Source organism: Anabas testudineus, chromosome 23 (assembly GCF_900324465.2).
Source record: "Anabas testudineus chromosome 23, fAnaTes1.2, whole genome shotgun sequence".
NCBI classification, from domain to species: Eukaryota; Metazoa; Chordata; class Actinopteri; order Anabantiformes; family Anabantidae; genus Anabas; species Anabas testudineus.
Genome location: NC_046631.1, coordinates 15161803 through 15189562, shown reverse-complemented (window position 1 = coordinate 15189562; position 27760 = coordinate 15161803). Strand labels below are relative to the sequence as shown.

Here is a 27760-nt window from a genome sequence, read left to right as displayed (position 1 = left end):
TCTGCAGACATTCAGTGATTCCGCTTGAGGTGCAGACTTCAATCAGAAGAGTGCTTGTACAAAAGACATACTTGGAACTGCTACTAATTATAGTAATAATGATTATTACAATAATAATACTTTGGTATATTTTCATCTGTAGAATCACACCTGTAAAATGTCATTTTCAGCCAGCTAAGAAAATGAAAGCACAAGATACAGGATAAATTTAGGTTATTTAATGTTACTGAGGTCTAACTGAAGTTACTCATATCAAACATATTTGATTATATATTATATGTTTACTGTACTCTGATGAGAAATGATCAGAATAGTTGTTTTCATCAAAAGATGTATTTTACTGGTGTTTAACAAACTGAACATTGTTAATATCTTTGTTGTGCCCCAAGATCCAGTCCTGGGTCCTGGTTTGTCTGCCTTGCAGATAAGAGGTAGTTTTAAGGGGATTTCTAACCCCTGGAACGCTGATGACAGAAGAATTTGTTTTCTTCATAATACTTCAGCTTATCACGGTCACTGATGTGTTTCTAGCTTCAGTTTTAGTGTCTGGATGTGACGAATGATTGTTTCCCATCACTGCCACCTTACAAAAGCATTTCTTACTTTTTCTCTCCTATAGTGTTCTGCCCACAGGCGGATGGATGCACCAAATCAGTGACAGAAAAACTTGATTTTAAAGCAATGCATTAGCAAGTTTTTTTTTTCTTTTTACTAATACATGAACACGCAAGCGAGCAGCTAAGCAACATCTCCACTGAGAAACAAACGCCAGCTCAAAAACTACAGCGAGCTCAAACACAAGAGGGTCACGACATAGAACAGTAGTTTGGTCTTTTTTGATCAAAATAAAGGATTTAAAGTATACTTTCATATATAAGCAATAAAAAATAAGTTACATCTCAATACTCCAATAATACTCTTACATTAATATTGTGCTCACTGGGGTTCTATCTCTTTACATATATCTATATTAATTCTTATACTGTAGATATTTATGCATCCTTTTTTTCCTATTTCATGTCCCCATGCAGTAGGAACTGTACGTCTCCTCCAGCTGTCGACAGTGCAAAGACCTCATTGATATGGTTTATGAACAGAGACCTGATCCGTGTGGCATGTGGGAGTGTGGAAGGCAATAAGTGGTTAATGACAAGATGGTATGAGGCTGACGGTTAGCACCACAGAAGGTCCAAAGGGACAATCCCCAGGACATCAGGAGGAACTATCCAACTCAAGGTCAGAAGGGACGGTCTGCTTCAGAAGTTAAAAAGAATTGATCCACTCCAGGTGATCAGGATTTAATTACCATTCTAGACCTTCGAGAGGGACCATCAAGTCCAGATCTCCATGATGAACAATCCATTTCAGGAGTTCAGGAATTAACTCCAGGACTCGAGGAAGGACTATCCACTCCTTACGCACAATCAAGAGGAATGATCACAAAGTCCAGAAAGAACAATCAACTCCAGAGGCTCAGGAGACACCATCCACTCCAGAGTATAAGGAGGGATCCTCCCCTGCAGAAGGTCTGAAAGGAAGAGCTACCTCAGAGAACTCCAGGAGAGACGACTCAATCCAGAAGATCAGGAGGGATCATGCTATACACTACTTCAGAATGAGCGACTCCAAAACCTTAGGAGGGATAGTCCTGTTCAGGAAGCACTTCAGTGGAAATATGAAGAATCAAACTCACGTTCAACAAAACTGAATCTGAAGGATGACAAACATACAGACAGATGGGACCCTGTAAAGTACCGGAGGTCTTTCAGTGACGAGACACTGCCTTAGTTTTCAGAAGTGGATTGTGGTCAGGATTTATTTTGGGTTTAGTGGCAGAGATGTAGTTTAGCTCAAGAGAGTCCAGAGTGTAGATTAGTTTCAGAGTTTTAATCCAGTCCTTACGGGCTTAGAGTGCTTTATAACAATAAACACTGAAAACAGTTCAGTTTTCATCCAAACATGTCTAGATCAGCCTAAGGGTAGCTGACCACTGCAGCCTGTTTCTGGGCCAGTCGTCGCAGCTCCTCCCTGATAGCCTTTATAAGAGAGGCAGAAGTGTGGGCCGAAGGTGAGGCATCATCCGGCGGGTATTCTGGAGTTGGTGAGGTCAGAAGGAGAGGAGGAGCTGATGGGTCTCGCAATGAGGAGCTGGGCATTTGGAAAACAGAGGAAGAGGAAAACTCTGGGAAGGACAGCACCTGTGGGGAGGAAGAATAGAGAGCGAGGTTATGACAAGCAAATTTAACAGGAAAAACTGTAAAGCAATTTCCTGAAATTTGTCAATGTGTAAGAAATGCATGAAAGCAAGACAAAAATCTGAGTAAACGTTCACACTTTTCGACTGAAGAGAATAACAAGACTGATTTACACCCTTCAAGTCAGTAGGGTTTGACCACGGGCTGGGTGTCATCTAATCTGGACTGATATGGGCTAGTCTGGTCCTTTGCTTGGTAATTTTGTTAGCATTGTACCTCACTTGTAAGTCGATTTGGACAAAACCATCTGCCAAATGACTAAAAGGAAATGGAATGAAACTGTCTAGTCAGGCCTAGGTTACACTGGTCACGGCTGCTATTAGGCTGGTTTGGTTAGGAACTCTACTGGCTGCTGTATGTAGGACTGGTGTGCAATTTTCTGCTTAGCGCTAATCTCAACGGGTTTACGGAACGCTGATTGAAAAATACCTTTAGCATTGTTGTTGTCATTGTTAGTATATTTTCGGGGTCCTGTCCAGATTCAGTCTGGGTCTTCACCATACCTCTCACTGCTACACTTACGCTACATTTACCAAGTTTAGCTTTCTCCCGTCTCCCTACAGTGGACTTACACTTTCTCTGCTGGCTCCTGGTCTGAATAGGTCCTGGTCTGAGTGCTGCTGGTTCCAACTTGAGCCGGTGGGGCCAGACATACTGCGGCCCACCCCAGGGTACACGCCAATCTGACTGGACAAACCCACCTGGGTCAAATGATGAAGCTGTGCACCTGGAGGTCAAAAGATCACAATAGGAGTTACTGATGATCACAAATACGGAAACTAAATTGTCAAGCACATAATCAATACAGTAAGATGACTGTACCTGTGCTGCCCCCTACAGGTCGGGGTCTGGAGGAGGAGGGAGGGTCGTCAGAGTGCCCCCTGTTGGGGTAAGCTGACTCCTGTAGCTGATCCCCAGTAGAAACATACCCTCCTGAACTCAGGCCCTGTCTGGATAAAACAGCGTATCAGTACTAGTTCAGGCCGCCCTTAAAGACCTAGACCTGGAATTCAGTTTGACACTCACCTCTGAAGTAGGCTCTGGACTGATGTCGGAGACATTCCCAGCTCTGCATATCTCTGCAGATAGAAGAGAAATTAATGAAAACTGACCATAGAGTCATCACAGAAGTAATGGGCCTCAGCTGCAGGTTGACAAACTCACTGCAGAAAAAGGGCTGTGAGTAGGGGCTGCTGGGTAAGAACCCCACTGCCGGCCTCGGGGGCGGGCCTGGGGAGAGGGGCTAGGCAGGGCAGGGCTTACCCCGCTAACCCCGGCGCTGCCCTGCGAAGATGGTGACACGAGAGCGAAGGCGTCATCTAGGAGAGAGTGCATCTGTTGTCGGGCCTCCTCGATGGATGGCTGGGGGTGCATGTAGGGGGGTGGGGCTGGGGCAGAATCAAACACCTCATCGGTGGGAGAGGGGCTGCCATCGTCCGGGGGCAGGTCAGGGTCTGACTGTGAGAGACAAGGGAAAATACAGACTCATAAACCCAAAACTAGTAAAGGTGTTGCACCAGGATCAACCTTCGGTTCTGTGTAATTTACATTTAGTGCACAGCTCAGTTTCTTATTCTATAAGGATAATACATGTACATTTTAAACTGATGTTGTTAACTTATTAGAGGGTTTCCCCCTTTACTGTGGCCCTTTTAGAGGAACCAATTCTCCACCTCTCAGTCTCAGTTCTTCACTCTGTGAAACCTAGCCAGAAGAGCAGGTTTTAAAGTAACAGTGTCACCATGTAGAAATACTTTCATTTTTAATTCATTTTTAAGCGTGACACTGATAGACCATATCGCCACCTACAACAAGATAAGGTTTTCTTTGTGAAATACTAACAAATAACAGTCATCTGAATATAAACATTTCACTGGAGCAGGATGACTTTAAATGAAAAGACATCTTGTTTGTGACTCTATTGGCAAGACTAAATCCAATATAAGACCTTGGACAATTGTGAGTTCTGTTTTTGTTAAATATCATTAAATGCTCCCTGTAGATCCCGATTCCAACTACACTACTGGAACTGTACTTCTGTTAACAGGTTAAGCAACCTGACACTGACAGAAATCCACCCTAAATTCAGATTGCGTCTCACCATGTAAGCTACATTATTGAGTCCTGGGTATTTCCTGTAGGTGGCGCTCTGATCTGTGAGCAGCCGGTCTCTGTCAGTATCAGGAAGACTTCCAGGTCCTGGCTGTGCCCGCCGGCCCCGAGGGGAGCGTCTCCCTCTGGAAAGGCAAACAGAGATTCTTACTGTGTTTACAGATTGATGTGGTGTTTCCTCAGATTCAGTCCGGACGTGTGACTGACTGACACAATACAGTTCACATAACGTAAGTTCTCTGTAGATCATCTGCTACACCTGTGGTCTTACAGACAGGTGAGCTTGGTGAAGTACACCCCAAATGTGTTTTCACTCTTTCACTCACACAAAGTGTTGAAATAAAGGACCAAGACTTTTTCAGTTGCTTCGGAAGTGTTTTTTGTTCTCACTGAGCCTTTTCGTCTTGTACATGTTAAAATAGCCAAACCTTCTTCACAACTCCTCAAATTCAGTTGACCTGAAGTTAACTTGAAGATTTGTCAGCTCAGGTGTCCTCAGGTAAAGTCTGACCTTTTCCTGGAGTCAGTGGGGGTGGGGAGTGAGGGGGCATCAGTCTGCAGGATGCAGTCCATGTGGTCGTGGGCGGAGCTGTAGAGTCGCTGAGCCGCCTCGCTCTGCACCGGCCCGTCTCCGAAGGCGTCCATGATGTCGTCCATGGAGGGAAACTCACACTGCCCTCTCCTCTTAGCGCGCTGCCGCAGTTTGTTCCTGTGATGCTCGATCTCAGACTTGTGTCTGAGCGCCACCTTCAGGAGCACATGATGGGAATGAGTGGACAGATTGAAAAAGTGCATATGGCGAGCAGTGAGGGTGGGATTTGTAGTATGATTGTCTCACCTCTGTGTTGACCTTCTCTGTGAGGGTGGGGCTTGGTTGTGATGGGGCGTGTGGCTGCGGGGGGCTCGGTCGCGGCTGCATGGCGATCAACTGCACCTTGTTGGCCTGCCGGCGAGTTCCGTCAGACGAGCCTCGAGACAAACGGTCCACGTGGTCAAAGATAGAGGACGAGGAGAGAAGTTCATCTGGACCACTGCCTGATGGAGCTGTTGGAGAGAGGGTCCACTTTATCTGTATTTGCCACTTTGTGTAGTGCAGAAGGCAGCTGTAAATTAGTGTAAGTTTTAACAAGGTTAAACGTGTTTTCTTCAGCTTGTGCGTGTCACTTAAACAATACAGTCATGCAGACAGAGTCAAAATGTCAAAATATTACCTGATGTCAGAAAATGGCGAGAACTCACAGGATGAACATAGAAAATCCAGTGTAATATCAAATGAACTTTATGACTATAACAATGAGCTCCGATTAAACTTCAGACAGGTTTTTTCTCTATAGCCAAGGTTCACACATTTCAATGACTAAGAAAGAGGGTCATGATATCAAGCGTACCCATCTTGTTCCTCCCTTCAGTTCAGAAGCATTTAAAAGAAAACAGAGAGATGAAGTTGGATAAAACATGTTGTCATTCATCCTCCACACTGTCACACCCCATCCTTCTCTTTGATCAACATTTAATCTGTGTGTTAATTCTGAGAATAATGTTGGAATATTCTCACAGTGAATACATTTAGAATAAAGAGAAGGAGTGACCTCCTACGACCTGTGACCAATCGAACCACCATTGTATTGATCAGCCATTTCCTGCTGAGGTGGCAGATCTTCCTGTCAAACTGACATTTCCACACTTCTACTGGCTCTTACTCTTCAGTACTGGTTTTCAATGATCAAACAGCTCAGGTGATGCTGTTGCTGCATGTTCTGACCATTTTTGGGCGTTTTCCGGTGCTGTTTCCCCTCGCTGGGCGTGGCCACGGGTCGAGTGCTCTCTTCTGCTGACTCTCTGCCGCTGAATTGGTCGCTGCCTAACGAGTCACCGTCTGACGGGCTGAGCCTGACAAAAAGAAAAAAGTTTGTGTTTCAGCTACTGTGGAGAAAAGTGCATAAATAAATCTCTAGAACTGCCTTTTTCCACCTGAGGAATATTGTTAGGAGCATCCTGTCCCAAAGTGATGCTGAAAAACTAGTCCATGCATTTGTTACTTCCAGACTGGACTATTGTAATTCCTTATTAATAGTTTGTCCCAATAACTCCTTAAAAAGCCTCCAATTAATCCAAAATGCTGCAGCCAGAGTTCTGACTGGAATTAGCAAGAGAGATCATATTTCTCCAACGTTAGCTTCTCTCCATTGGCTCCCTGTAAAATCCAGAATTTAATTTAAAATTCTTCTCCTCACTTATAAATCACTTAATAATCAGGTTCCATCTTATCTTAAAGACCACATAGTTCTCAGGCTGCAGGTTTACTTGTGGATCCTAGAGTTTCCACATGTAGAGTGGGAGGCAGAGCCTTTAGGTATCAAGCTCCTCTCCTGTGGAACCAGCACCCCGGTTCAGGTTCTGGAGGCAGACACCCTCTCTACATTTAAGACTAGACTTAAAACTTTCCTTTTTTGATAAAGCTTATAGTTAGAGATGGAACAGGTGACTCCGAACCATCTCTTAGTTCTGCTGCTATAGATTAGTCTGCTGGGGGACCTCTACTGATACACTGAGCTCCTCTCCTCTCTCCATTCAAAATCTACCATTTCATGTCATTAACTTTATGTCTTCTCTCTCCTGTAGTTGTGTTTCCTCCTCTCTGTCTCCCCCTCTCTCTGTTTTCCTCTGCAGGTATCCTCCTTCTTGGAGCTGTATATCTCCAGATTCCAGTTACTGGTCCTACCAACCTGTCCAATGTTTTTCTACTTGTTGTCTTATTGCCTGCTGTTCTTTTCTCTCTCCTCTTTCCACCCACCCCAACCGGTCGAGGCAGATGGCCACCCACTATGAGCCTGGTTCTGCTGGAGGTTTCTTCCTCTAAAGGGAGTTTTTCCTCTCCACTGTTGCCTAAAGCTTGCTCTAACAGGATTGTTGGGTTTTCTATATAATTCATTAACTCCTGTGTGAATTATTATCTTACTGTATTTAGGAGGAGTTTTAAATAAGATTCAGTTAGAAACATGAACCTGGTCGTGCTGAACCTACTTTATTTTAGAATTTTTATTTATAAATTAATGAATTATTCAATTAACTTAATTGCGCCAAAGTTATTTATTGTTCCAGTTTATTGATACAAACAAAACAAACAAAAAAATCAGTAAGTGGATTAAACCACAATAAAAATAATAATTTGATCCTGTATTAGTGTGTTAGTATTGAGTTGAGGCTGGGCTTAAACCTGTTACGAACGGACTAACGAGTACCAACAAAAGTATACTTATTAACCAAAGAGGTCAGGGGACACAGGGAACTAACAAACATGAACAAAGTATCAACATAAAACACTGTGGAACCACAGGCAAAAACTCAAACTAAAACTCTAACGACAACATACCAGTACCAACAAAAACCACGCACTAAAGCGGACATGAAACTAACAAAGTAGATGTACAAAGAAACAAACAAAAAGCACTGCACAAGGCAGAAGAACATTATCAACCAGACGAAACAACAGAACAAAGTATCTACTAAAAAATGTTGCAAAAACACAGACAAAACAGTTTAAACTTACTAACAAAAAACAGACGGACAAACAAACACACAAACCGACCAGAGAGGTGAATGATCCAGAACAAACAAGACATGAGCATGAAAGACACAACAAACCAGCAAGGAACTGAGGACTGAGGGGTGCTTATAAAACAGGAGGGAGTAACAGGTGAAATGAATCTGTCAATTAGTCTAGAGTGTGGAGAGTGGGGGAAGAGGAAGTCCATATGTGGGTGTGGCAGGAGGGTGAGAACAAAACTTACCAGGGACAGAGGGAGGAATTCTAACAAAACCGGTAGCCTGTGGCCCCTGCAAAAGAACAGATGTGTTACTGACCTTCCCCTTCGGTGGCCAGACCGGCCTACTTTGGTAGACGAGCCTTTTGATTTGGGGGTGTTGAGATCTCCTCCATCGGATGGCGTGCCCTCTTTGATGGGGGCGGGCATTGGGCCGGGCTCCTGGATCACCATGATGTCATCTTTACTATGCTGACCCAAGTGGAGCTTGGCAAAGTCGAAACCTTTCACACTGGGAGCCTGAAGCTGACAGAGAACACATGGATCAGCTATTTGTTTTTTAAAATATAAAAGAAAAAAAAAAAAAGACAACTTCCTGTTAACCTCTGACCTTCTGCCTCTGCTGGATGGTGTTGATGGCATCTGGCTGAAACTCCAGCTTCTCTGAGCCACACAGCTTCCAGTAGAGGATGATGATGATAAAGATGGCCAGCACGACAGGCACGACCACGCCGACGATCAGCCAGATACTGCGGCTCTGAGTCTCTGCCGGAGGGACAGACACTGTCTCCACCGCTGGAGGCAGGTGCGATACAAATACAGGTGAGAGACAGGTGACACCAGACAGGTTAGAGAATATTAATAAATTGATATAAGAGACTCTGATCTGGACTCACGCTGGGCCAGTGGTCTCTGGACTCGGTGTCCCAGGACGATGGCGGCTCTCTGAAGGTCTACTCGGTTCAGTGTTGCTGCCGTCACCTCAGCAGCGATCCGCTCACCACTAGGACCCTCCACGAAATATAAGACCTCCAGGGGGCGCTCTGCCCCCGACAGCCTGGCCACCCGCACCACCTGAGCCACAACAGGTGAGGCACATGTCACATTCACACCTTGTTTTCATCTGTATATACTAAGAGGTTTGGTTTGAACTGAAAAAAGAACTGACAAAGTCAGACGTGAAGCTCAGACGTTACCTACATTGTGATTTGGCACTAAACAAATACAATTGAATTGAATTGAATATGTGTGTACACCTGTGCGAGTGTAGCTACCTGCAGACTGTTGTTCCCCACAGCTGTGGCTCTTCTCCAGCGCCTCCTACTGGACTCCTGCAGTCCCTCCTCCAGCAGCAGAGCAAGACGTCTCTCCAGACGAGCTTTAAAACTTCTCTCAGCCACTAGCTGCTCTTGAACTCCCAACAGCACTGACACAACACAGACACACAGGGAGGTGAGTCTCACACAAACCGGATTCAGGAGTATCCACCTTCAGTCAAACCGGACCCAATGTAGATGGTTCTGACCTGTACGAACCCAAGTGGAGCGCAGGTGGTGAGATGTGTTCAGCTCAGGGTAGTGGAAAGCTGTGACCAACAAAAACACACATTTAGCAGACATTGACTACATATTCCTCACGTTTACCGAAGCTAATTTGACACATTTACTATGTTTGCTTATCATTTTAACCAGTGTGTAACATACAGTATCCAGTATTTACAAGATATATTAACGTGTTAGCACATGTTTAAAACCTTTTAAACAGGTTTAACAGACTTAACACACAATTCTCTTAAATATGCAGTGTTCAATGTGCAGGACTGTGGTAGCTCAATAGTTCCTAAACAAGCTTTGTAACAAGTAACATTCCTGGTTTGCGTCTGGCTCAGAACTGCCCACGTTTCCCGTCTGTACCCAACAAATAAAGGATAAAATGCTCAGTATGTTTTATCTGATGCATGTCGTACGCTCTGCAATCTGCAAGGCAGGAAATCCCACGTAGAAGCTGAACTCGACTAGGCTGAGCTTTCTCAGGTGTTCGCTGGCTTCTGTCCCCAACAGGTAGCCCCGGCCATCACGCACGGCAAAGGTGATGTCGACAGGAACCTTCTGGTTTACCGCAGGCCGGAGCATGCCCAGTGTGATGTTTAACAGCTGTGTTGGAAAAAAAAAAATGCCACCGGGTTCTTCACAGTACAGTAATGGCATCTAATAAACACATCACAGACTCACCTGCACAGTCACATTTCCTGACTCATGTGATCGTTTCCTTGTCTCCTCGTATGCCATCATCAGCCCTTTCTCCACCTTTTCACTGAAGTTACAAACATGGACGTCGACGTGAGCAGGGACAAACTGCAGCACAGAGTGGATCTGATACCTGAGGTCAGGTACAGTGTAGAGCGGTGACACGGTGGGAACTGGACCAAAGGAACGTGAAGCTTGCCGTAGGGTGTTGATGACAGAAATGGCGGTGAAGATCAACGGGCCTGACACAACACGGAAGGCAAAACTGGACGGTGTTCTCAGGAACTGAGAAGACAGACAGGTGTCGGTTATCTGGCATACACATTAGTTCAAGTTGTGTTCACAGGTACAGCTGTAATTAAAGGGATGGTTCTGGTTAAAGGGATGTTTTCTTTAAAGGTGGTCTATTACAGTATTATCTATAGTAGTACAGTACATCCACGTATGGATGTGAAAGTAGCTAACCAGTGACTTGACTGCTGTTTCTGCATCTATTCTTTAAAAACTAAAAGCGCAGCCTGAGCTAAAGCTCATATGAAACTTCAACACTTTTGCTGACACGAAGTGAGTCACTTCTCACAGTCGCTCTGTGTTTCACCCAGACCAGTCAGACAATAACATGGTCTCTGTTTTATTAATCCATGTTGTTTCGAAAGAAACAGATTTCTACTGATGATTCCTGAAAGGACCAGGATATGGCTGACACAGTTACAAGAATGTGGAGCTGTCTATCAGAGGAAAAAGATTTGCTGTGAGAAAAAGAAGAGGGAATTCGTGCAGATAAACATCTGCTCTCTTTTCTTGGTTGGTGCAGATGTGGAAAATGTTGTTGTAAAAGGTTTTTACACTTAAACTACCATCAGCAGCTCAGCCTCAGTGGCGTAGTTCGTGGATACCAAGACAGATATTCACAGTAAATATGAATTGTTAATGATAGGCCGCAGTAATGACAAAGACAGCCTGTCACATACATACATGAACGGCAATACTGTAATAGGCTTAAAAAAACTGCAACATTTCAATAGGATTCATCGTCAACTTAAAACCAAACTCAAACCAGAGTCAAACATAAGAGTGTAAAATAGTTTTTCCACATTTTTAGTAGTTGACATAACATTAATTTTACCGTTTCTTTAGGTCAAATCTTACCATATCAAAAGGCAACAAAGCAAACTAATGTGTGCAAGGACACTTGTGTTACTTTTAAATCTATCAGCTGATGTTTGTACCTGGAGCTCCACCGAGTGGTTGAACTCTCTCTTCAGAAGATCTCTGACCTGACTGAAACCTGCTGATGAACCTTTGGAGCTGACTGCAGCAGAAAAGAAAAGAAAAGATCAGCTGACACCTCAGATCATTTTAACTACACAGAAAAACGGTACTCTGCTTTCTTGGGGGTCAGCTAGGTTCACTGTACATGCACTTCTGTACTTAGTACTCTACTGCTAAGTACTTGTTCGAAAATCAAGCGTTTGAGTACGGTTTAGTCTAAAACAAAGAGACACTGTTCTCTCGTGCTTTAAATAAATAACGAGGTCAGTGCAACAACAGCAACAAATAGCAATGGTCACGATTGGATAAATGATGTGATGATAATACATGAGATCTGTGCAGTGGTTCAAAATAGTGTCTGGTATCACTATTGTATGTATTATTATGTACTCTGCCTCCGTACATTAATACTGAGCTGTACTGAGGGTTTTCTGAGTCTGTGTAAAGCTGATTGCAACTAATTCCACTCCTGTCCCTCTGAGGTCTTACCTACTCTGACCAGGTACATCTCTGGCTTGGTGACATTACACAGGTACTGTCTGGAGGGTGAAGTCTGGGCGACTCTGGGTGTGGTGACTGGGGGGGCTCTGGTCAGGCTGATAGCTGTGATCTGTGTGGTGGTGGTGATGGGGGTGGTCGTTGTTGTGGTTGCCTTGGTGGTCCTGGTGGTAACCTTCACTGGTTTCTCTGTGATTACCGGAGGCCTCTCTGGTCTGTCGGGCCGGGTAGGTGGGCTCAGTGGAGGAGGGGGAGGTACCCTGCCGGTGGTGTTGGAAGGTGGGCGGGAAGGGTGTTTGCCGGGGGTTGGGATGTGATCTTTGGGTTGTGGAACAGGTGGAAGCGGGGTGGACGGGGTTTTGAGGGTGGCTGATGGAGCAGGTGGTTTCTCCTCACCTGTAAAGGTAGGTGAGAGGATGAGGGGAGGAGTGGGCTCCACAGGGGAGTGCTTGGGGTCCCGTCCTGGAAGAGGGTCAGAACTCAGGGATGGGGAAGGAGGGGGAAGGTGGGTTTGACTTGTTGTGGGTATGATGGGGGGTTTGGAATCGATCCGGTTGACTGGATCTTGGCCTCTGACCCTCTCTCGCTCTCTCTCCCTTTCTCGGGCCAGCAGGTTGGTGTAGTATTCCAGACTGTTCATGTCTGGCAGCAGCAGCTCCGTTGGTTCCAGGGGCATCATGTCCTCCAGGTCGTAGTCCTCGTCCCACGTGGGAAAGACATCGGGATGAATAGGGTGTGTGTGCAGGGCAATGCTGGGGGTGGAGGAGGATGGTGACAGGGCACGGTGGGAGAAGAGGGGGAGTGTGGGACGGCCAGGAAAGGCAGAGTTGTAGGAGACCCAGTCTCCGTCATCGTCCTCGTCATAGGGGTGGCTGGGCAGTGGTGTAGCCAGGGTCAGCTCCTCGCCATCGGGCACCATGAAGGAAAGAGTCTCCAGGTAGTCTCCAGAGCCCCAGGCCTCCTCCAGGGAGGGGCCCTGCTCCCAGGAAGGAGGAGGGGTGAGAGTGGGCTGAGTGTGTGGGGGGAGGGGTGGGGGGAGGCTGGGGGACAGGAGGTCCGGGGGTCTCAGAAGAAGGTGAATCCCCTGAGCACCTGTGTCTGAGTCCTCTGCTGAGCCTGCACCATCACTGTTAGCATGGTAACCAGAGTCTAAGGACGGACCAGAAGCCCGGGGTCTGAGAGGGAGGGGGGAGGAGGAGGGTGTTGAAGGATGAGACGAAAATGACGACTCCGCGGTCCTGTTCAAGTCCAGCACAGCTGTGAGACAGAAACAGTTACATTCCTAGTTATTAGGAGAAGTTAGACTACTTGAGTATGTGATGTGTAGCCCTCTTTTTCCTCTGCAGTGTTTTTAAACCTGTTTGTCTTTGTCTGTCTCTCACAGTCAGCCTTAGCCTTCACTGAGACTCTTTCATCTGCTGCCGGCCTCGTTGCCGTGGTGATGCAGAGCTTTGCGGCAGCATCACGTGCCGAACAGAGACGAGTCATTGGTATTCAGGAGACGACGACCTCAAAACCCAAACCCCCACTAGACAAAGATACTGATAGATGGTTATAGTGATGAGAGAGCAACGACAGAGACAGGGTCAGTGGAGAGACCAGGGCGTTTCATATGAAGCTTTTGTTCAGGACGAAGTGAAGGAAAATATCAAACCTACAGCTTCTAGGGAAACTGGTTTTAACTGATGCCTCACTGAATCATTACTGAATCAGCCTGAGAAATCAGGCCAGAGCCTGTGTGCGAAGGGAGTGTTCTTATTTCATGTGTGAAAATGTAAAACCTGAAATGACCACAGAGACACAGCATGACTGAAAACCACCTGTACATAGTTAGTCTCTTTCAGTCTGGAGATCTGGAGTTCTGCAGGCGTGAGGCTGCATGTGCCCATGAACACATATTTTCAATGATCATCTGTTGCACAAACGACATTGTTGTTGTTCACGTGTGGCTCATACAATCATCAGTCATTGCCATTAGTGGTACGGTAACTGAACCATCAACACTAACACGTCAGATCTGAACATTAAGGCTGGAAAAACAAACGGCCTGTGTCAATGTGTCTGTCGGCAGCAGATATGTCAGAAGCAAGCAAACATTTGGATCAGAGGATGGGAATTGAGACCTGAGACCAGATCCTGATACCAGTAGTGTCAAAAAACATCCCTCCATCTTCCTCACTGTTTTTCTGGAAAAGAACATGACTGTAGTCTAATAACATGTGAGCAACTGTTGGCGTGTACAAGTCAGGTGAAGTGGTTACCTGTGTATTACCATGGCAACCAACCTCTACAGACAGGCGGTCAGTTCCTGAGCAGTGACTCAGTATCAGTGGGAGGACGAGAGCATGAAAGTGGATAAACACTGAGAACAATACTTCCTCCAAAAATTATCTGCCTTTCACTTCCTGTTTCTCACACGTAGATCAGGTGTCAGAGGTCAATTACAGAACCACAGGACACCTTGTAAAATGTGATGAAATCAACTCAACATGACTCAGAGCCACTGGAGGGGACCCGATAGGACCTGACGGAGGTGTCTCCTCACTATCCACCCTCCAGGAACGGTGCTGAGCTGTGAAGCACTTTTTGTCACAGTGGTCAAACTGCATTACTGCAGCATCCATGTTCATCACGTGACTCAAAGTGACCCATAAACCATCTTACCACACTTATCATTCAAAAGAACTCCTGTTTCAGCGTGCACGGGTTCTTCTATGCCATGATCCTCAGCATTAGGAGTCCAACCACCACCTGGTGGGTCCAGTGGAAGCCGAACCAAACTCCACTTGACAAACCCCCAAAGAACAAACACATTTGCACAAGCTTCAAGATTCAACAGTGACTGTGAAACACAAACCAACAAAACTCCATCTGAGATCAAGATGTTTAGTTTATTCTGCCACACAGCGGTCACTCGCAGCACTGCAACGGAACCCCCCCTGCATGGACCATGACGGCAGCTGCCAGGACAACTGAAATCAGTTTTTACTGTTTGTACTTTTAATCCATTACAACAGATTAAATGTTTTTAATCCAATGAAGGTGCTCAAACGCCGCTGTCCGCTGATCCAGAGCCGCAGTACACACATAAAACTTCAAAGTATATGGAACCAACTTACCTGGAGCAGGTGAGCTCGAGGTTACCACGGTAACCAGCGTGCCGGCCACCAGCAGGATCACACCGAGTGTTTGCCGGCACGCTGAGGTTCTGTGGTCCATGCTGGTCCTGGTCTTGGTCCTGGAGCCTGCAGGGTCCGGTAGGATCACTGAGTCCATCTTCCTCAGAGGGCCTTCGGTCTGATCCCGGTACAGAGATCCGAGGGCCCATCAGGAGGACCTGGACACCACAAAAGAAGAGCTGCAGAAGACTTAGAAGTAGCACAAGTACAAGTACCTCAAACCTATACTGTACGCGAGTACATTTACTTAGTTACTTTCCACTTCATTGATAAAATCGCCTTTCCAGAATCTCTCAGATCCAGATCCTGACAGGGGCAGTTGTGGTTTCAGAAAACCCTTTATGACCAGGATCCCCCACAGCATCAGAACCACGGGTCCTGTTTCTGATTGTTGCACCTTCAGTTACCCAGCCAGACGTGAGAAAACTGAACTGTTAAAAAAAACCTGCGGGTTCCGACCCGGTGCAGGACTCTGTCTCGTCATATTTCGGTGGTCCACACCCACAGGTCGAGAACCAGGCTCACCATGTCCACCGTGATGGTTTCAGTAAAAACGCGCAGGCCTGGCGTCTCCAGCACCGGGTTTATTCTCTGTGTCCGGCCCTGATGCGGATCCAGCACTGTTTTAAAGCCACTCAGACCTCCGCTGGTCTGGCTCGGATCTGCTCGGCCTCCTCCCACACTGACCCCATTATTGAGCAGAAAACCCGTAAACGTCCCCGGCCTGTACGGCTGCTTCAATCCCGCTCCACGGTCACCGTCCCGTGGGTTCGAGCTGCAGAGCATCCGTGCCCTAACTACCGGATCCGGGCCGAACCGGCGCCGGTTTGACGTGGTACCGATTCTTGTACAGAACCGCGTGCGTGTATGTGAGCCGAAGGCGGCGGCGGCCGCGCTGACAGCCGCAGCCTCCGAGCCGCTAAACCGAACACCGGCGACGCGGATCAGCCGCCAGCAGCGGCAGCTAAAATTAAAGCTCTTCATTGACAGGAACCGAGCCGAGCCGTGCCGAGCTAACAGCACAGGACGTGTTTCCCAGTCACAGATCAGACCTACCTGCCATCCTGGAGATGCGTTTCGGGCGCGTCACGCCTCTCCGCAGCCGCGCGGCGCGCTCCCTGCGCGGGAAGGAGGAGAAGGAGGAGAGTCCCCGCAGAATCAGACCTTCTTCTTCTCCTGTCCGCAGTCTTCCTCACCTCCACACGGCTATAGGGAGATTACACACTGATCTGGATCCGTCCGTGCTGGTCCCTGATCCGTCAGATTTAGACGACGTCCGCTGTCGGTACCAGTTCGACCCGGCTCCGCCTCGTGCTGCTCAGACCATTTGATCGAAATCTACAATTCAAACGACGTCTTCTTGTTTCTCCTCTCAGAGACGGGTTTATCTGACAACTGGACCCTGATCACAGCTCAGAACCATTTCACTCTTCAACGTGTGATGAGCAGTAAAAAGTGAGAACCGAGTCTGAAAGTGGTTTCTCTCGTCTTCTTGGGTTCAGATCAGGAGTTAGTCCACCTGTCGTCCGTCTTAATAATTAAAATTATAATTAAAATAAGAATTAAAAACTGAAACTCAGTAATAAAGCCGAGCACTATGTTTAGCAGATTAACATCATTATACTACAGTTAATTACTAATTAACTACAAATCACAATAAGAACTGGCAGATAAAAAAGTCTGAGTGTGTCATTGATTATTTAAATGTTTCCAATAAAAGAATAAAAGTGTGAAGATGTTCGACAGATCCTTTATTGATCAACAGGGAAACAGGACAGAGTAAAGTCTGGACAGAAATATCTGCAGGTTGGAGTTTTACCTGTGACAGAACAGACTCTGGGACAAGTGGAAGTGAAGGTGTGAAGTCCCTGTTTGTCCACAGCAACAACATCAAGTAAAATTCATATAAAAACATGAACAAAAGTGAAAATGATGAAATAATTTTATATTCCTTAGAGTACAATCAGCACCTTTACAGTTTGACCTGCAGAGATGCTGCTGCTGCAAAGGGCTCACGGACCACATCACGTTCTGACCACGACACCGTCCAGGATCATCATCTCACCTCACAGCGAGCAGCACGTTGTTGTCGTCTCTCTAGTTTCGACCGTTTCGGTTTATGTGGAGGTAAACGAGCAACAGCAGAAACACAATCTGAGCTCCAGCTGCAGCTCATCACGTGGGAAAGAGCAGAATCAGGTTTGAGATGTATTCTGGCTTCTCAGGATCACAGGGGCTCAGGTCTTAGTCTGCTCATTTCCGTCCTGCTGCAGCAGCCAAGTTCACACGTCAGGGTGGGGTCCAAAGTGAAAATCCACACAAGCACGAAAAAGAAATCAATTCATTCTACAGTTTAAAGTATTTTTGGTTCTGTGGAAGAGAAGGAGAACAAAGTTTCTAGTGGAGGAGGTGGAGCCTCCTGAACTTAAGTTTAATGCTAAATGTGAGAAACTGTAACTGGATATTTTGTGAAGCACTAACTGATGCTAAGCTAACGGCTAAACCTCCTTCAGATCTGCAGTAACAGACTTGTCAGAATCAATTTTTAAAAAATCCAGATGTGTTACTGAGACCATCACTCATCCAGATCGAGCAGGACCAGATCAGTTTCTGGTTTCTTTATTGAAATCAGTTTCACCTCAGCCACGGAGACAAAGCGAGGACGGCGGCGGACTTTCCTCTTGGTGTTGTGTTTGTGGTTCCTCTGGTACATGTCTGCAGAGCAGGAGACAAGAAGCAGCAACATGTTTTCAGCTGCTGGTTCACGAAACAACTCAGAAAATCAAATAATCAAAAATGTAAATAAAATAGTATTTGTGGAAAGTGTTGGTTAACAGAACAGTTAAGATGAGATTTGGTGAAGTGTTGGTTCTAGGTGTGACTGGAGGACAGAAAGTGGTACCTTTGAAGTTGATCATGTACTCCCTCTGTCCCTTCACCACTCTGACTTCAGCTGTGCTGTCAGACAGAAACTCCTCCTCCAGAGTCCTGGACGTCACTGATGTGGTTCGCTGCTTCTCGTCCTGAGGGACGCAAAGACAGGCGGATTGGCATGCTAACATGATGATGCGCCGCCAGATCATTTAGGTTCAAACAAAACCAGATCACCAACCCTCTGTACCTCTGATCCTCACAACCCTTATTCTTACACTACCAGTATCATACTCAGAGCTCAGCTCCAGTCCCCAGTCCTCCTCCCACGGAACCTCTATTCCTTCTTTCCTGAATGTCACAGATTGGTCCGGCTCACCTTCTCTCCATACTCCAGCCAGTTCCCCTTGTCCCCCTTGTAATACCACCTCCACTCAGTCGTCAGCAGGTAGTGGGGCGGCTTCGATACTGAGGAAACTGTGGAGAGACGACGAACAAGCTGTGACTCCAGAGTCATGGTCAGGAAGTCAACGGGTCGACGTCCAGAACTAAAAACAAAGAAAAAATTCAGCTGTCGCCTCTTCAACTACAGATGAGGCTCAACTTGAACTCAGGTGAGACGTGACCTCTGACCTCTGAATCTTAGATGGGTCACAGAAATCTCGCTCGATGCCCTCCATGTGCTGAATGTCGGTCCATGTGCTGCAGTCCAACACCTGCCACTTGTAGGGCAGGTGGAAGTGAACCTGGCGGCACTCGTCTACACATAAAGGGGAGAAAGTCAACCACAGTAGAATGGACCACACCAGACTTCTACTGAAAAAATATCTGTTTTAATCACCCTGAAACCAATAATACACACAGTCTTTTTTCTTATGCAGATCTGCTTTTTTTCTGCTGCAACAAACATGAAGGAAACATTATATTTTCAGAACATTACCAAAGTAAAACTAATTAAACCAAGTTCACATGTGAAGCTTTTGTTTAACCAAAGAACGCACCAACTGATCCCAATGTGAAAAACAGTGGATTTCATAAAAGAAAGTATGATCTAAAGCATCTAAAGCCAACATGGTGAACTATTCCGTTTCTGCAGAAGAAGAATACATGTTTCTTCATTTGTTCACTGCAGATGTCTGTGATACTCTGACGCCACCTGGTGGATTTTACAGGAAACTGCAACAGAACACTTCAGATGTGTATTGGCTTCTCTCAGTTTTTTTAAATGATGAAGAAATAACAGAAACTCACTGTGGAACCTGCAGCTGTTTCTCAGGAAGTGCAGACAGATGTTTTCTGTCTCATCTGCAGCAGGTTTACAGAACCGATCCAGATCTTTCTCTGACACAGAGACATGTTCTCTGAACAGACAGTTTGACAACCAAATCACATCCATGAACAGTTTTATTATCTGTGTCCCTGACTTTACCAGAAATGTTACAGCTGCACCTGTGGAACTTTAACACACTGAATTTACCTGCAGGTGGTTTCATCAGTCCAGGATCAGTTTTTACCTTCAAAACCAAAACACTGTTCTAATCTCATTTCTCCACCTTCGCCATGGACGTTTGTCAGACAAACTCCGGTCTGAATATTCAGGTGTAAAAAGGTGTGTTATTCTCACCTGTGGATGTGGAGTCAGCTGCAGTAGTGAGGCGGTGGATGTTTCTGTAGATAGAGACCAGGTCCTGGATGATGTCCCCGCTTAGTCCCCTCTCCTCCAGCAGGCGGCGGCCGTGCTCATCGATGGTGTGTTGTCGCTTACACTTGGATCCGAACAAACAGTCACCTTGAACAAAGTGCTGGCACAGGTGAACTTTGGTGCAGGTGTTCTGGAAGGTGCAGCAGCCGTGAGGAGCTGAACCTTTATTATAGTGCAGACACACCTGAAAGCAGAAGGAACCCACTCGACTGTCATCATTACAGAAAACTACTGATGTAAGAATCATGATGCTTGTTGTTGTCTTTATTGCCTGCTGTTCTTTTCTCTCTTCTCTTTCCACTCACCCCAACCGGTCAAAGCAGATGGCCGCCCACTATGAGCCTGGTTCTGCTGGAAGTTTCTTCCTCTAAAGGGAGTTTTTCCTCTCCACTGTTGCCTAAAGCTTGCTCAAATGGGATTGTTGGGTACCTTACACTGTAAAGTGCCTTGAGATAACTTCTGTTGTAAATTGGCGCTATACAAATAAAATTGAATTGAATTGAATTGAATCAAATGAAATAATAACGTTTTCTCCTAATTCTTAAATAAAAGACTAAGCAGCCACCTGAGCAGCTACATGAGCAGGTGTGTCAGCTTCAAACCACAATAAAGACAACTCGTTTTGTGTCTGATCACTAACATTGATGAAACAAATGGAATGAAAAACCTGTACTGAACGGATTCTTTAAAAGAGATGAGACAGACCTGACAGTCTGAACCACAAGACCAGGTCTCCTTTAGTCTCAAACCAGGACCAGGTCCTCTATGAAGCTTTCAGGCCCTGACTGGTAGCAGACCATCATACTGGCGACATACTGGTAACCTCTGCAGAGAAGCTAAACCTGACTGATCCAATCTGGTCTCGCAGTGTTGGTAAAAACCAGCTGATGGTCCGAGACCCTTTTAAACCTGAAACCATGAAGTCAGTGAATATTGAGACGACAGAAATGCAGGTCCAGCTGCTGCCGGTCTACAACCTGGTTCCAGACATGACACTAAAATAGCCTGACACTATGGCACAGTGTCAGGTGTGTCACAAGCGTGTCGACTGTGATGTAAATGACCTCTGGCAGCAGTGCGGGGTCGTTCTGCAGCAGCAGCAGGAACAGGTCGTCCTCGTTGAGCTCGTGAAGCGTGCACTCTCTCAGTAACGGGTAGTTATGATCCGACTGGATGTCGTGGGAGAACTTACAGGGTTTCCTGAGAAAAACAGAAACAGCAGCATTACTGACCTGAGATCGGTGTTTAATGGATTCTACTGATCTTCTCTGACGCCTTGTCTCCTTCAAACAAGGTTCCTGATCCTCTGATCCTTCAGGGCTGGTCTCCCTCTACTCGTTTATTCTCACTCACAAATACTGTGCTGTAAAAGCTCCACCAGTTATTAGTGATCACCTGTTCAGTAGGAACAAGGGCCTGATTCTGAATCTGTCTTTGGTGTCGAATGTAAAAACATTTTAGATGTTACATGAACACTTGACGTTCGACCATTTAGGATTACTGTGGGAAAAACAAAGTAAAATTACACACGTATCAAAAGTAAAACTGTAGAAAATATCAAGTACTACTGTCCAGCAGCTTTTTACTGCAGCTGGTTTGAACTCAGGTGAGTTCCCAGAGAAAAACCTGCAGCTTCTAGTTAAATGATCATAAGGTTCTTCTCTGTGTTACAGCTGCACACACACACACAAGTTTCACATGGGAATGGTTTCGTTTCTCTTCGTGTTTCTTTTGTTTCCTCAGTTTCGTTTCTCTTCGTGTTTCTTTTGTTTCCTCAGTTTCGTTTCTCCGGAAATTAAACATCAGCATCGATTCAGCCGATAATTAAAAAACATTTTAGTCTAATTACGGATAAATAATCCTATTTTGAGTCTGTATCAGTCCGCAGACAGAAACTAGTTCCTGTCAGTGTTTGGTTTATCACAGCTCCTCCTCGTCTTCTTCTCTCCTAACTTTTCTTACAGTCACACACCTGGACGCTCCCTCACCTGCCCTTGCCGAACCTGCAGTTTCTGTAGATGAAGAACTTGCAGAGGTGCAGCTGCTGACACCCCTCGCACTGCTCCCCCCGCCCGTAGCTCCTGCACAGCCGCAGGGACGTCCTGGCCACCACGGTGGGGTCCCCCCCCGGGCCGCGGACCAGCAGGAATCGGGAGCACCGCTCCACGACGTAGAGGAGCTCTTCTTCGGTGATGTTGCAGCGCTGCACCAGCTCCCGGTACAGCTGCAGCAGCTGCATTGCCCCCCCGTTGCTGCACAGGACGCTGGTGGCGACCAACACCTCCCTGCTGTAGCTGGACATGGTGACTGATCAGCTGCCTGACGCTCACTGGGCTTTGGCTGGTGTTCCGGGTCCACCGGAGACCGAGAGCTCGGTGACTAACACACATCCGCTGCCAGACTGTCACAATAAAAGCACAGCTGTTCAATTTCTGTCTTCATCACCTATTCTTTTGTGTTAATTTCTTTATTTAACGGTGCCACAGAACTTTATCACCTGCTGTGAATCAATATTAAATACAGTGCCTATAAAAAGTATTCACCCCTTTGATGTTTCATCCTTTTACTGACATTATAAATGTGAGTCATTGTCTTGCTAGAAAACAAATCTTCTCCCAAGCCGTAGTTGTCTTGACTGAGTAAGATTGTCCTCCAGCATTAATCTTACCCTCTACCTTAACAAGCCTACAGGACATGCTGCTGAGAAGCATCCCCACAGCAGAGGTGCATCTGCTGACCCCCCCACCCTCACCCCCCACGGGGCGATGTGCAGTGTTTGGTGTGCACCAAACATAGCGTCTCGTCTGATGGACAAAAATCACCATTTTGGTCTCATCAGACCTAAGAACCCCCTTCCACCTATTAGAGAACTAAATTAGTGATTTAACATGAGTTTTCTTCAACAGTGTCTTTCTCCTTTCACTCTCCCCTAAAGCTTTGACTGGTGAAGAACCCAGTCAACAGTTGTTGTATGTACAGTCTCTCCTAGCTCAGTTTCTGAAGCTTGTAACTCTGACTAGTCATCAGTGTGTTAGTGGCCTCTCTCATTAGTCTCCTTCTTGCACCGTCTGTTCCAGGCAGATTTCGACATGTGCCATATTCCTATCATTTCTTGATGATGGATTTCAATGAACTCCGGTGGATATTCAGTGCCTTGAAGATTTGTTTGTATCCATCCTCTGACTTATGCTTCTCAATGACCTGTTCTCTCAGTTGCTGGGAGTGTTCTTTTGTCTTCATGGTGTAATGGTAGCCAGGAATACTGAAGAACCAGTGAATGGACCTTCCAGACAGTTTCTTTATACTGCAATCACTTGAGACACTTTCACTGCACTCAGGTGATCTCCATTTCACTAATTGTGGGACTACTAGCACCAAATATCTGGACCTCTGTTGGATTAGGTCAATCATTTTAAAGAGGGTGAATATTAATGCAAAAACGTTCAGATTTCACCTTAATTATTTTTATTGAATTGACATTACTTTGTATAAATCTGTTTTCACTTTGACATTGAGATATTTTTCTGAAATATTTTTGTCAAAGGCGTCAACTTTTAATGTCAATAAAAGGATGAAACATCCAAGAGAGTGAATACTTTTTATAGGCACTGTATATCCAGAGACATTTTATTTCAACAGTCTGGACAACAGCGACAACTCCCTCTGTTCTAACACCCTCAAACATGTCAAACTATCTCCTGACAGCAAGATCACCAGAAAACTGGGACCATTATAGAGATACAGAGTATCACAGTGTTTAATTTGACTGTATTCTAAAGTGCCTGATAAATCAGATGAAGATAACTTCACTGTTCCCTCGTTGAAAGGCACCTGTTGAATGTGTCTTCACGATGCAGCAAATGCAAATGAAACTTTGACTGAGCTGTAAATGATGTGGTTGTTGTGAATGTCTGCTTTGAGTAATAAGAACATTAATAATGAATAATTTATTGATCGCCTTGAGGAAATTGCAGCTGGACAGCTGGCATACAGTATGGTGTTATCCAAGAACACATCAATAAGTAGCTAGAAGGAACTGGGAATCAAACCACTCACGCTGGGGTTCGTAGACAACTGCTCTACCACCTGAGCTACTGCCCCAACTGCTGATAAGGTGCTGGACATGCAAACATTCTGATGCGATGAGGCGATGGGGTGTGGTGTCTGAAGCAGTATGTGTCAGTACAAAAGCACACATGTACAGTGAGTGTGAAGAAGCACAGACCTGGTGTTGAACAAAACGCTCAGCATCCCATCATAACTACAGAGTAACGGTGAGTTGATTTTCTCACTACTTTTTAAAAGCATTAAGAATTTTTCTAGAAGAAAACCATCCCAAGTGTTTAACATTTAAGTTTGTGATCGTGAGTACACAGTGTGTGTGCTTGTGTTGTGTTGAGGTGTTTTCTAACCCACTGTGACGATGAGGAAAAACACGTTGATCTCTGCTTCAGTCCCTCTGCTCCTCTGCTGGATGCTGCTCACAGGTCCACTGAGGGTGAGAACAACACACACAGTACTGAGGTAGAACAGGAAGCTCCAGTGTTCCTCAGTTTGTTTTTCAGCCTCTGATAGGGAACCTGTTGTGTGGTTATCGTGTTGGTCTTCAAGGTCACTGTCCAAGAAAATCTCGCTCACACTTCAAAATCAGACTGAAGTTCACCCGTGACACATGGAGATGAGTTTTGGAAGTCTGTCCAGGGAGAGACCTTCTGCCTTCACAATTAAACGTAGTGGTGGCAGCATAATGCTGTGGGGCTGAATGGTTGTGTCAGACACAGGTTTAGACACAGATTTATGTTGATGCTGGTTCTTTCAACAAGACAATGACCCGAAGTATACGTCCAAAAGGTTTTTCAAGGTCTTGGAGTAGACTGCAGGACTGACAGCCATGGTGAACATTAGAATGCACAGCAGGACAGAACATCCTGTGTCTTACAGCTATAGCTGAGAGCTGGGAGTCAGTCACAGCTAGAGATGTCCGCTGGTGAGTGAACGATGACTGGAGAGACCAGGTTACGTTTAGGCCAGTGGTTCACAAACTTGTTCCTCACAGCCCCCGTGCCCTGTTGTTTTCCTACTACCCCGTTCCACCCACAGCTGATTAACAGGACTAGGTGTGTTCAGACGGTTAGAAGCTGGAAGACACCATCTCTGGTCCTGTTAATCAGCTGTGGGTGGAACAGGGGTGGTCCCTGAGTACCAGGTTTGGGAACTGCCTGATAGTCAAATGAGCGTCTGGTGTGGAGACAGTGGCACAGCCGGTGAGTATGGAAGAAATGGAAGCATAGCAGGTAGCTGGAATGGGGGAGATGGTGGTGCAGCAGGTGGCTGATGTAGCAGCAACTGATTGTGGAGAAACACACTCAGATGGCAGGTAACAGGTGAACAGAGCACAAGCATAAATGGGGAAAGAGCTGCCAGAGAAAAGAGAAGAAGAGAGAGAAGAAACAATTGACACTTGGTTTCAGCTTCCAAAATCCAAATTCACACTGGGTCTGGTATTCTGGTGTTGACTGTTCCTACGTTTGATATCAGCATTACTGTGACATTTGCTAAATATTATTATTTCAGAGTCTGTTTTTTTCACACTTTATCTGCTTATACTTTGTTTTTACATCAGTGTAAACTCAGACCTTTGCTTTTAACATCCTATGCTCTTTCTCTGGCCTCTAGATCCTGCTGAGCTCTTCTCAAACGGTCAAGCTCAACATGGTTAAAGATGCTGTTGATGACATGTACATGGGCTGCACTGAAGCCATGGAGGAAAAGATCAAGTACAGATATTTGAAAGAGTTAGAAGAGAAAGACTTAAATGTTGTCTGGCAAAAAACACGTGGGTGTTTAGGAAAGAAAGGGGATACGGCTCTAACCTCATATCACATTCGAACAATCTGCCTTTATACATCTGACTATTCTTATAAAAATGAAAAATTTTATAAGGTCTTCAATGATGCTGTTCGACAAGGCAGGAGCCGCTATGGCAGCTCCTTCCCATTCCATACTCTGCATTACTGGTTAACTAGGGCTGTACAGATTCTGAATAAAAATCAGTGTTACAGAGTTTATCGGAGAACCTCGATGAAATTTACTGGTAAGATCAACCAAATCATTCGGTTTGGTTTCTTCACCTCCACCTCCTTCCGAAAAGACCTCACAAACTTTTGGCTGCTTTAAGATTACCACCTGTAAAGGTGGTTACCTGAAAAATTATTCTAAATTTGGACAAGAGGAAGAAGTGCTCATACCCCCCTATGAAAGATTCAGGATAACAAATGGTCCGGGGAAACATAAAGACCTGAGCGACTGTAGAGTCGTCTTTGTTTTGAAGAGTTTAGGACATCAGAGCTTCCTGAACTGCAAAACTGCACAGAGAGAGAAGAGAGATGCTTCTCCTGCTGACGAAGATACAACCAGTCGTCATCTGCAAACCTGAAAATCCTCTTAATGACCTGTCTCCAACTGATCTAGACCGTTTCATCAGTCTTTACAGAGCAGTTACTACTGTTGAGAATTATCCAATGCAGCATCAAATGTGGGTGGCTTCCTGCTTTTACCAACTTCCCCATACAAAACATGTTCCAGCTCTAAATAAATAAAATCATTTGAGATTTACTGGTTTTGTTTGGTTCACATTAAACTACAGACAAAGACAAGTACTCTGACTGTTCTTTGGTTGCTTGGTTTACTGGATCCTTCAGCCTCTCTCATGTCCTCCTTCACCACAATCATCAACTTCCTCTTTGTTCTTCAATCTCTTGCTGTCTGCCAGCTTTTCTTTTGCACACTTTCTTACTGCTGTATGGCACAGACCCAACTCACTTATATCAACTATTTGTTTTATACCAATTCCAAATATCAATAAAAAAAAAAAAAAGATGTTCATTAACAAAAACCTAGAGGGTTAACAACAGTGCTAGGGTGTTAGACTCTCTTTATATCTCATATCTCAACATATCTTTATAACGCAACATGATGTACGCAGTTTGCATATCGTCCAAATCGTTCCACGGACGATGCCATCACCACTACTCTCCACCTGGTCCTCAGCCATCTGGACAACAAAGACACATATGTTCGAATGCTGTTCATAGACTTTAGCTCAGCATTCAACACCATCATTCCCCAGCAGCTGATTGGGAAGCTGAGCCGACTGGGTCTGACCACCTCCCTCTGCAACTGGATCCTGGATTTCCTGACTGGGAGACCCCAGTCAGTCCGGATCGGGAACAGCGTCTCCGGCACCACCATGCTGAGCACTGGGGCCCCTCAGGGCTGTGTGCTCAGTCCACTGCTGTTCACTCTGCTGACTCACGACTGTGTAGCAATGCACAGCTTGAATCAGATCCTCAAGTTCGCTGATGACACGACTGTGGTGGGTCTCATCAGCAAGAACGACGAGTCAGCGTTCAGAGAGGAGGTACATCAGCTCTCAGCCTGGTGCAAGGCCAACAACCTGTCTGAGTGGCCACTCTCCACTAATCATCGATGGAGCGTCAGTGGAGATCGTCAAGAGCACCAAATTTCTTGGTGTGCATCTGGAGGACAACCTCATCTGGTCACTCAACACCCGCTCCATCAGAAATAAAAAGGCCCAGCAGCGTCTCTACTTCCTGAGGAAGCTGAGGAAAGCCCATCTGCCGCCCTCCATCCTGACTACATTTTACAGGGGAACCATTAAGAGGATCCTGAGCGGCTGCATCACTGCCTGGTTTGGGAACTACACCGTTTCAGATCGCAAGGCCCTACAGCGGATAGTGAGGACAGCTGAGAAGATCATTGGAGTCTCTCACCCCTCCATCACGGACATTTACACCACACGCTGCATCCGCAAAGCTAGCTGCATTGTGGACGACCCCACCCACCCCTCACACCCAATCTTCACATCAGGGAAGAGGTTCCGGAGCATTCGGGCCCTCACACCCAGACTTTTGAACAGTTTCTTCCCTCAAGCCATCAGGCTCCTCAACACACGCACAATAAACTGAACTGACAACACACACAAACACTCACTAGATTTGACATGTTTCCATTTTGCACAAATCATTTGACTTTGCTGTTCTTGCACATAATTTTCACC

The 27760-nt window shown here is 45.8% G+C and overlaps 2 protein-coding genes and 1 pseudogene across 3 annotated transcripts; 1 reads left to right on the top strand and 2 right to left on the bottom strand.

Moving 5' to 3' along the window:
- Window positions 1–322: 322 nt before the first annotated feature.
- On the bottom strand, window positions 323–15204 carry LOC113164050 (UPF0606 protein KIAA1549-like). 2 transcript variants are annotated; one of them, XM_026363147.1, is made up of 19 exons: window positions 15048–15204; window positions 11920–13185; window positions 11388–11470; window positions 10144–10443; window positions 9879–10065; window positions 9438–9497; window positions 9187–9338; window positions 8809–8986; window positions 8523–8707; window positions 8232–8437; window positions 6130–6257; window positions 5206–5411; window positions 4879–5114; window positions 4357–4492; window positions 3420–3713; window positions 3282–3334; window positions 3078–3205; window positions 2828–2982; window positions 323–2198 (listed from the first exon to the last, which is right to left on the bottom strand). In XM_026363147.1, the coding sequence occupies exons 1-19, from the start codon at window positions 15202–15204 to the stop codon at window positions 1974–1976; spliced, it is 4335 nt and encodes a 1444-aa protein (XP_026218932.1). In that variant the 3' UTR covers window positions 323–1973. The 2 variants fall into 2 exon arrangements, with proteins under 2 accessions (XP_026218932.1, XP_026218933.1); XM_026363148.1 differs by having other exon boundaries at window positions 3519–3713.
- A 1633-nt stretch (window positions 15205–16837) lies between these two features.
- On the bottom strand, window positions 16838–22044 carry LOC113164532 (protein mono-ADP-ribosyltransferase PARP12-like). Its single transcript, XM_026363868.1, has 8 exons — window positions 21669–22044; window positions 20745–20880; window positions 19603–19864; window positions 19230–19319; window positions 18612–18738; window positions 18358–18526; window positions 18010–18130; window positions 16838–17822 (listed from the first exon to the last, which is right to left on the bottom strand). The coding sequence occupies exons 1-8, from the start codon at window positions 21980–21982 to the stop codon at window positions 17683–17685; spliced, it is 1359 nt and encodes a 452-aa protein (XP_026219653.1). The 5' UTR covers window positions 21983–22044; the 3' UTR covers window positions 16838–17682.
- Window positions 22045–25085: 3041 nt separating this feature from the next.
- Window positions 25086–26116, top strand: LOC113162865 (annotated as a pseudogene).
- Window positions 26117–27760: the final 1644 nt, after the last annotated feature.